Source organism: Pundamilia nyererei, unplaced genomic scaffold (assembly GCF_000239375.1).
Source record: "Pundamilia nyererei isolate P.nyererei 1_Seehausen unplaced genomic scaffold, PunNye1.0 scaffold00090, whole genome shotgun sequence".
NCBI classification, from domain to species: domain Eukaryota; kingdom Metazoa; phylum Chordata; class Actinopteri; order Cichliformes; family Cichlidae; genus Pundamilia; species Pundamilia nyererei.
The window spans coordinates 352,976-362,844 of NW_005187491.1; the positions used below are offsets into that span (position 1 = coordinate 352,976).

At 39.4% G+C, this 9,869-nt stretch overlaps 1 protein-coding gene across 2 annotated transcripts; it reads left to right on the forward strand.

Annotated features, from left to right (window-relative positions):
• The first annotated feature begins 3,733 nt into the window (after window positions 1-3,733).
• On the forward strand, window positions 3,734-9,493 carry LOC102216254 (CD209 antigen-like protein E). 2 transcript variants are annotated; one of them, XM_005739176.2, is made up of 8 exons: window positions 3,734-3,825; window positions 6,107-6,184; window positions 6,441-6,539; window positions 6,923-7,009; window positions 7,086-7,250; window positions 7,418-7,581; window positions 7,733-7,845; window positions 7,962-9,493. In XM_005739176.2, exons 1-8 carry the CDS (start codon window positions 3,759-3,761, stop codon window positions 8,077-8,079), a joined length of 891 nt encoding a protein of 296 aa, XP_005739233.2. In that variant the 5' UTR covers window positions 3,734-3,758; the 3' UTR covers window positions 8,080-9,493. The 2 variants fall into 2 exon arrangements, with proteins under 2 accessions (XP_005739233.2, XP_005739234.2); XM_005739177.2 differs by lacking the exon at window positions 6,441-6,539.
• The last annotated feature ends 376 nt before the right edge of the window (window positions 9,494-9,869 follow it).

Here is a 9,869-nt window from a genome sequence, read left to right on the forward strand (position 1 = left end):
GGTAAATGAGTAAAAAAAATACCTGTCCAAATCCACCTTGCTGTAATTTAAGGTGTTCTACGTCATCTAAATGTGTTTCTTTTAAAAGTGCAATATCAACGTGTTCTTTTTTCAAAAAAGGTGAGTATTTTTCTCCTTTTAATAGGATTATGGACCCCTCTTAGATTCCATGTACACAAATCCGGTAGTACCTAACATGTTGACATCATAGCAGTGTCCAAGCATCCTGCTACATAATTACTATGCGACATGAACTCTACAAAAAAGGTGGATGTCGAGGCAAGTAATAAGTTGCTGCTCTTTCTGTGGCTTTTCATCAGACTTTTCCCCATTGCTGGGTTTCAAAAACGACAGTTTCAATTTTTGTGAATAAGATGCTCTCATGACTCATCAAGTGACACTACTGAACAACCATTTGGTGGCATGTAGTATGATGATGTCACCTGCTCAGATCACTTGGAACCCAGGTCAAGCAGGTACTAAAAAAGTACTTGGTGCCAGGTACTAAGACCTAATGGAAAACCCTGAAAACTGTGGCGAACTGTGCCGAGTTGATCCAAATAGTTACTAGTGGAAAACACAAGCTTAACACTGAGACCAGGGGGAGACAGACAGGGAACATGGAACAGGGAGACAATAGTACTAAACAAGAAATGTGAAACACAGGGAAGGCACAGTGAGAGAAAACTAAAGTAAAACTCAAATATAACATAGTGAGAAAGCAATTAAGAGAACCAAAACCACAAAGGACACTAAATCAAGGAATATTAATAAAACCCAAAATGACAGCACTTTAACATCAAAATTACACTTCAGAGATGCCAACTTTACAAGTCTTTTTTGATAAATCTTACTTTTACAAGAAGGAAGAAATTCTAAGAGGCTATCAGAAGTTAATTAAACTTAATTATAGTTAATTGAACTGACACCAGCATTTAAGATCTAAAGTAGCACTTGGCTGTTTTCATTTGTGTTGCTGAAAGAGGTTTCTTAAGTCCAGTGCTGTTTGTATACTGAGTTTCTGTTCCCTGTATTGATGCTGGATAGTGTTTTACTTCAAATCAAAGAAGGCTGTTGTCTGAAGTATCAGTATTTTGGTATTTTTATGTTGTTATATATCTGTATTTGACCGTATTCTTAGCTTTACTGGGTTATATTAAATCAAATTATTGGCACACCATGTCGATATGGATTGAAACCTGTGAGGAATGTTTCCTGAATCCTAAGAAGATTTAAGGCAGTTCTCAGGGCAAAAAGGGATCCAACCTGGTATTAGCATCATAAAGTGCCTGGTAGGTGTATAAAAGAACACACAGTGTAAAGTTCAAACATGCTGTAGGACAACTTGTTTTTTTTTTCAGCTAAAAGCAGAAGTTGTCAAAAGTGAAACATATGACAGAGTCAAAAACAACAGTCAAGAACTTCATATTATATTCATATCTGTGACTTTAACACTTTGTATTTCTCAGAATACCAAAAAGTCCAAAAGGCTTTGTCAGAGATCCTGGCTCATTGAGTCAGTATTTTCAGTTTTGCCTGTTTTCCTGTTTCATGTTTTGTTATGTTAGCCTCGGTCTGTTCCGTTCCACTTCCTGTGTGTGATTAGTCAGATTCAGTTCAGCTGTGTTCTCACCTGTCTCTCATCATCTGGCTGAGGACCATGGCCTCAGATTTGGAGGTGCTGATTCTCATTCCCACTACTTCAAATGAAGCCAACAGAACCACCTCATCTGCAAAAAGCAAAGATTCTGAGACCACCCAAGTGAAAGCCTTCCACCACTTGGCTACGCCTAGAAATTCTGTCCATAAAAATTATCAACAGTCCAAACAAAGTCCAATAACAAAACACAGCTTAGGTTCAGATCCGGGAGGCAGTTCCTCCAAATCATGCCCCGCCAAGTCTCATAGTCATTGCTCACATGACCGTTTAAGTCTCCCAGTAGGATAACAGAGTCCCCAGGTGGAGCACCCTCAAATACTCCCCCAGGGACAAGAGGAAGGCTCTGAACCGTCATTTGGCGCATAAGCGCAGATGACAGTCAGGACCAAATCCCCGACCTGAAGGTGCAGGGAACACCAGGAGAAACCACAACGTACAGGTAGCAAGCCAAGGGGATACTAAGATACCCACTCAAACTCCAGACTAAGTCCAGCCCCCTCTCCAGAAAACTGGTTTCAGAGTCCAAGCTGTGTGTTAAGGTGAGACGGACTACATCTAGCTGGTACCTCTCAACTTCATGTACTAACTTAGGTTCCTTCCCCACCAGAGAGGTGACATTCCATGTCCCGGGGATCGGTCCACCCGGGCCTCCTCTCCTAGCCACGGCTAGGCACACGTTGCACCTGACACCCCACAGCTCCTCCTGCGGTGGTGGGCCTGCAGGAGGACGGGCCCATGTCCCTTTTTCGGGCTGTGCCTGGCTAAACACCCATGGACTAATGCCCAGCCACCAGACACTCGCCCTCGGGCACACTCCCCGGGTCTGGCTCCAGGACGGGGCCTTGGTAACCCTATCGTGGGCAGTGTGAACTGTTCCCTTGATCGTGTACTCATAGGGGTCTTCTGAATAGCTCTTTGTCTGGTCCCTCACCCAGGACGAATTTGCCATGGGAGACCCTACCAGAAGGCAAAAGCCCACAGACAACATAGCCCCTGGGATCCCTGGGACACACAAACCCATTCACCACGATAAGGTAGCGATTCGCCCAAACAATTGAAAGATGGAATAAGTGCTTTATAACTGTTGGTATGAAACTGTGCTGTGGTGAACCATGAACTAGTGGATTTGCAAACTTCAGAAATCTATTGGATAGCCTGTGAAGATAAGTAAGTAAATTAAAACATGGACATTGTAAGTTGCTGCTGCTGTTTGGCCAATAGTGGGCACTGTATTGCTAATCTCTGGCTCTCTTCCATAGTTTGGTTTTTGTCCTGTCTTTCTGCCCATCAACTATACCATTCATTGAAGGATGATGGCTGCCCCTTTATGAACTTGATACTGTTGGAGGTTTCTTTCTCTCAAAAGGGAGTTTTTCTTCCCCACTTCACCAAGTGCTTCCTCAAAGGGGGTTATTCAATTGTTGGGATTTTCTCTGTATTATTGTCGGGTTTCTACCAATATAAATACTAGACCTCCCGAAAGCCTCGGGAATTTAATAAAGTCTCAAATTATAAAGCAAGTTTAGTCTTTTATAGCTCCTAAAACTATATTATTAGGTTTATTTTTTTTTGCTGGACATCTTGGGAAGAAAAAGGAACCTGTCCTCTGAACTGACAAAGTATGAGTTTATATGTTCACACTAGTTTCTCTTGTATATCTGAATGTTTTTCCCTCTCTAATGATCATCTGTCCAGATTTTCTTTCTGCTTTTCATGCAGTGCCTGCTGGACCACCACCATTTGTGGAAATCATTTGAAAAAACACACTGACAAATTGTTGCATTAACAAGGAAAAGTGTATGTTTGTTTTGAGGTATTATCAAGAAAGGAACAGATGAAAACAGAAGTAAATGAGAACAAGTTGCAGACATTCCCAATGAGTTACTGCTAAATAAATATCCTGTCACACCAACGCTGTGAAAAAAAAAACTTCTCTGACCTTGCCTATCATCTATATCAGTAAAAAGCAGAAGTTGGACGAAAAGAGAGAAATGAAAGGCGTGGAAACAACTTTTTTTTAAATGATTCGCTTTAGTTTTAACACAGTGCTATTTTTTGGTGCACAAGTTATGAGAAGCTCAACAGAAAGACTTCAGCAATGGCAGAGCAGAAGTTTAACAGCACACCATTCAATCTAAAACCTAAAAAGCGATGCCAGTCAGAAGGTAAGCTAAGTTTTTCAAATACGTGCATCAGCAAAAGATATTTTCAAACTCACGCTGTAGATCATGTAGATGAACATCACAATTAATAACTATAGGAGATGTTTTACTGTACAAAGTATATGACTGCTGACACCAACATCTTTGTGTTTTTATCATTTCAAGCAATGTTTTTTCTTTTAATGTTTTTTGTCTGCATTATTAATAAATGTAAATAAAAACTACCTAAACCAAGACAAGTAAGAGGATGAGATACTAAAAGTGCTTCGGTATTTACACTCAGTAGCTCAGGAACAGAGCAGGAGGGAAAAGCAAGAGAAAGAAAGAGAGCCAGGGACAACAACATCACATTAGAAAGGTATAGTAATCATCCACAACTATTTTCAGTTGCAGATGATAAAGGATTCAGAAAGATTATTCATGCAGGCCCATATGACAGAGAATATGCATCTTCTTTTTATTTTCATATTTTAATTTATATTTAATTATGTTGTGGTTTGCAGTGTTTTGTGTTGTTTCACTTTAAATTTGTAAAAGGAAAAAGCTGAAAATTTAAATAGTTAAAAATTGAAATGTGAATAGTTGGTTTTTGTATTATATGATTTATTTATTACATTTTATGTGGAGTGAATAAATAAAAGTATATTTACGGTGGCCCCTACAGACAAAGCACGTACAAACTCCTAAACACGTAAAAACTCAGAAGCACATAAAAACTCAAAACACATACAAAAGACAACAGAAGTGCTTCAGGATGCTAAGGACAGTGTTGAGCTTTTGTTACCTCGTGGCTACACAAGCCAGGAAGTACCAACGACCGGATTTGGTGTGTGGTAATAACAGGTAAATAAACATTTGTTTAAATTATTTTAATATATATGAATGCTTGTGTATAAATACACAAACAATACACACATGCTTTCAATTGTGTAATTTAAGTGATCTAGGTAGCTCTGTTTTGGAAGTTCAGTTAAAGCTAGAAATGTGTTTTGGAGTTTGTACGTGCTTTTTGGAGTTTGTATATTTTGTCTCTAGGGCCCACCACATTTATATATAAACATATATAAATAAAACCACTTTTTTTTACATTAGTAGTTCCTTTTGTGCATAATTTTATATTATTGTTAATAATAAATTAATTAAGGCAACAAAACAACCTGAAGAGCTGGTTCAGAGCCAAAAGAGCCGGAAATCCCATCACTAGTCAGCACACTCTCAATGGAGCAAGACTACAGTCAGCAGGTGGGTTTTTCTGAGGATTCTCAGAAAATGGAGATGCGGTTGGGCCGTTGGTGTTAAGGTCCACGTGGTTGTCTGCACACCAATCCGACAGCCTCTGAACCTCAGCTCTGTATGCTGTCTATTTGCCCCCAGAGATGAGCCCCACCACAATAGTATCATCTGCCAACTTAATGACTGCATTGTCTGGGTGGGTACTGACACAGTTATATGTATGCAGAGTGTACAGTAGGGGACTTAGTACACAGCCTTGTGGAGAACCGGTGTAAAGTGCTCAGGAAATAAGGGGACTTACTCTAACTCTATGTCCATGGCCCAAGAGAAAGTCTCTGATACAGCAGCAGGTGGTAAAAGGAAGTCTAATATCCAACAGTTTTGCTGTCAGTCTGTCTGAGAGTATCATATTAAAAGAAGAGCTAAAGCCAACAAACAGCAGTCTGGCATGACGCCCTTGTTGTTCCAGGTGGGAGAGGGTGGTGTGGAGGTTTGTAACAATGGTGTCTTCATTTGATCTCTTACCTCTGTTTGCGAACTGAAGTGGGTGAAATGTGGTTTGCAAGCAGGACATACTGTGGCACCGGACCATGTTCTAAAACACATTATTATAACAGGTCGTAGAGCAAGTTAATCGGTAGTCTTTGAGGCTGCTAATGTTGGTTTGTTTAGGCAGTGGGACGAATGTGGCTGACTTCAGGCATGAAGGGATGCAGGACTGGGACAGCGAAGTGTTAAAGATCTTCGTGAAGAACCCAGCCACCTGATCTGTGCACTCTTTTAAAAAGAGCTTAAATATATTTAAGAAGCTTAATTCTGTCAACATATTTGCTGAATTCTGTTTTGTGCATTGAAAATAATCAAAAGATACTTTGGAAAACTGTGGTTACTTAGTTAGTTTGGCATTAATTAGTTACTAACTACCCTTTAACCAACAAAACAAATCATATTACTCAGATTAACTAACCTTTCTTAATCAGGTATTTCTTTTTTACCTGCCATTTAAACAGTCTTTGTCTTCTGTTACAACATTGTCATTCAATTCTTTCAGTTAAAACAAAGGAAAACAGCGTGTTTGAAGAAATGAACATGAAAAATAAAGAAACTAAACGAACTTCTGACACAAATGGTGAGTTATACAAAGCAAATGCAAAACCACTACTTTTACTACAAGGCATCATGCAAAGTACTAAGCAGCCTGTCTTACAAACTGGAAGGGTAGAAAATTTGGTGCCTCATAATCTGCAAATGACAGTGACCTCAACAGAAAAACAATAGCAGCAGTCACTTTAACTAACAAACTAGACTTGACATCCACCAAATTATTCACATTGACTACCTTTTTTTTTCTTGCCATGAAATCATTCTTTGTCTTCTGCTACAAGGTTACCCTTTAAGTCTTTCAGTACGAAGGCAGGAAGAAAATTTATATGAAGAAATGAACGTGAAAAACAAAGGAACTAAACAACCATCTGACACAAATGGTGAGTTATACAAAGACAATACAAAACTGCTACTTTTACGACAGGAACTGATATGAAACTTACTTAGAAACTGGAAGTGTGCTGTTGGCATTTTCCATACAAGAGCTTAATGACAACATCCTCTCAAATCACATTTTGATATGTACAGGATTCACTGTTATTGAAGTTTGATCCATAATATGGGCTTCACCTTGGTTTTGTCTCTGAACTTTTTCAAACAGATTTTTCTGTTTTTCCCTAGACAATAATTTAAAAAGTTCATTAATTAGAATGGTTTTATGATTATAAAAAGCCAATTAATGATTTTAAGTTGACACAAGCAATTTAAAATCTTAAACGCAAGAATGACTTTGATTGCTATAATAAGTATTTTTTTCTCCTAGATAAGCAGTGTGCATGTATAAAATCTTGTACATCAGTAACCATTTGCTGGGGTATTCTGTTACTGATCATGGCCCTTCGCATCTATTGTGAGTATAACTTTCAAAATTAGTTCATCTGCAATGTGTGTGTAAAGCCAAAGAAGTGTTACGTTTTGTTTTTCAGTTACCACATTGTTAATTCATAAGAACAAAGACTTATTGAGGAGTCAACTCAACTGGACAAACACCTCCACTGCCTTTGAAACACAGATCAGAGACCTCATTGCAGAAAACCAGAACCTAACAGAACAAATAAAACTCATGAAGATGGAGCTCAGTCTTGGTCCAGGTCAGTGCAGTGTTGATGCCTACTGTCCCGAAGAAAATAACAGTAGGCTCCAAATCTATCAGCTACAAAAATAGGTCATGTCAAATAAATGTGCACTGGTGATCTTTATTAATTGATTTTTACTTTTTTCTTTTTTTTCTTTTTTTTTTTTCTTTTTTTACATGCAGAAAAGGTTTGCAACACTTGTCAGGAGGGCTGGCTCCACTTTGAGTCAAACTGCTATGCAATTAATGATGCTGAACTTGGTGAGAAGAAAACCTGGGAAGAAGCTCAAGAAAACTGCAAAGGAAAGATTTCCGATTTGGCTGTTGTAATTAATGCAACAGAAAAGGTAATAAGAACTGTGGCTCATTAGCACAAATTTATTTAACAAAAATACATTTTCTTTTGATCTAAATACACTCTGTGTCGCAGTGTTTTAAGCAAACGATCTAAATACTCAAACTAATTTGAGTATTTCTGATAACTTTCTCTTTCATCAGAAATATATCAGTGACAAAAGCTGGAAGAGTTCAGGAGAAAATGGATACTGGATTGGTCTGAGAGCTGAAGGTGGGAAATGGACATGGGTGGATGGAAGTTATCTGACTGATAAGTAAGAGAAACTTTGAGTCAATAACAATTTAATAATATTTTTCCAAATCTGGGATGAATCAATTTTGTTTTATACCAATAATTATCAGCTTTAATCAAACTTGTTTTTTTCCTCAGCTCCTGGATTCAGCAGCCTCCTTCTGATGGTCTCTGTGTAATTTCTGTCCAAAACGAAGGATTTAAATCAGTGAACTGTGACCAGAAGAAACAATGGATTTGTAAAAAGAGACTCTAAGTATTTGAATTACCACAGATAGACTTCAGAAGACTTTTGTAATCTGTAAATATAATTGCATATTTGCAAATAGCTCATTTGGCAATCCGGTAGAAAGTTGACTCCCTTCGTTATTCCCTTCTGGGCCGCCCTTTCACCCTCTATTCACTAGAGGTCCAATATCTATGAGCAAATGGCTCAAGGCTGTTTTGATAACATGACAAAAGCATGCTAAGAGGGCCTTGTGACTGATCAGCAGATATCATGAGCTGACAAGGGCAGGAAATATGTCTTTTAAACCTATACTTTACATTGACTGGCATACACGCATTACAGTGATACATGCATGGTTTTACTACTGACTTCAGTCATCATGATAATTCATATTTCAGTCTGCAAACAGGTTCATCTTTAGAAAAATGCTTTTTGCCATTGTGGTTTACAAAAGATTTACAATTGTTTTAAAACGTCAATTGTTTCAGAGGCTGGATCAGAGGCTAATTTTTCCCACAGAGATCATAACAACTGCTCTGCAACCAGACCTCGTCCTTTGGTCTAACTCCCAAAAACATGCGTACGTCATTGAACTGACGGTACCATGGGAGGGAGTAATTCAGGAAGCATTTGAACGTAAGAAGCTGTGGCATGCCAACTTGGCAGGCAGAGGACAGAGGCTGGAAGATCAAGGTGCACCTGGTGGAAGTGGGGTGCAGGGGCTTTGTTGCCAGTACAACAGCAAAACTGCTTAGAGAGATTGGGTTCAGAGGACAGGCACAATGGCAGGCTATAAGAGAATTAGCTAACACTGCTGAGAGGACCAGTCACTGGCTATGGCTAAAAAGGGATGACATCACTTGGGCAGCTAAGGCAGTCAGCTAACCGCTCTTCTCCCCTCTGCTCTTCTTCCCTTTTTCTGGGAGGCAGTGGGGAGGTAGAGCGTACAGCCCGATCCAGCGGGGAGGTGTAGGCAGCCAGATCAGGCGCCCCCCTTCTGGCTCTCCTCTCTGCTCTTTCCTGTCTTGTCCCTTTTGTCTTACTTCTCTCTATCACCTTTTCCTATCCATTTAAAGAAGTGAGGCTCTGTCAGGGTTATATTTTATGATTGTCATTTGTACTTAGAAATATATAATCATTTATGCTTAGAGGTATAAAATCGCTTGCATATTGATAAAATGTCTCATCCTTAGTAGGTCTTTAAGACTCTGTGTACCATGAGATGAGAGTACGTTCACTCCTTTTCCAGAGTTTTCTGGCATAGCACACACATCCTAAGGTCACGACAGAGGTCGTATCTTCTCTTTCTCGTATATGGTATGGCAAACACAACTGTATCTGTTTAGCTATAAGAGCCTTTTGTTTAGGTGAACTGCTGGACTCCCTGGTCCAGCTATCTGGGGAGTCATTCACAGGGTCACATTTTGACACACGCACACACACACACGCATACATACACACACCCATGTACACACATACACCCACATACCTACAAATACACACAGACTGGTATTATTTGTTTACACACATGCCTGTTTAAGATGTCATATGTTAATGAAACTGCATATTCATGTAACCACAATAAAGAGCGGTGCTACGGAGGTGCTGACCGAGAGTGACGGGGTTCAAGCGGCAGGAACAGCGCTCGGTCTCGGTGACCTCCCTCGTGCACCAGATCACACAAAGAGCTCTGGTGTCTTGTGTGTTGTTTTTGCCACTGCAGTAGATTGTCTCAGTTGTTCCAGCAATAGGTTTGTGCCTAGATAAACCTAACAGGCTCTATAAAGGCTAAAGAGAGATAAGTATTATTTCTCAGT

Coding starts and splice junctions, on each gene's coding strand:
- LOC102216254 (XM_005739176.2), top strand. CDS start 3,759: ATGGCAGAGCAGAAGTTTAACAGCACACCATTCAATCTAAAACCTAAA. Junction 6,185..6,440: donor ACGAACTTCTGACACAAATG/GTGAGTTATACA, acceptor TTCTGCTACAAG/GTTACCCTTTAAGTCTTTCA. Junction 7,251..7,417: donor GGAGCTCAGTCTTGGTCCAG/GTCAGTGCAGTG, acceptor TTTTACATGCAG/AAAAGGTTTGCAACACTTGT.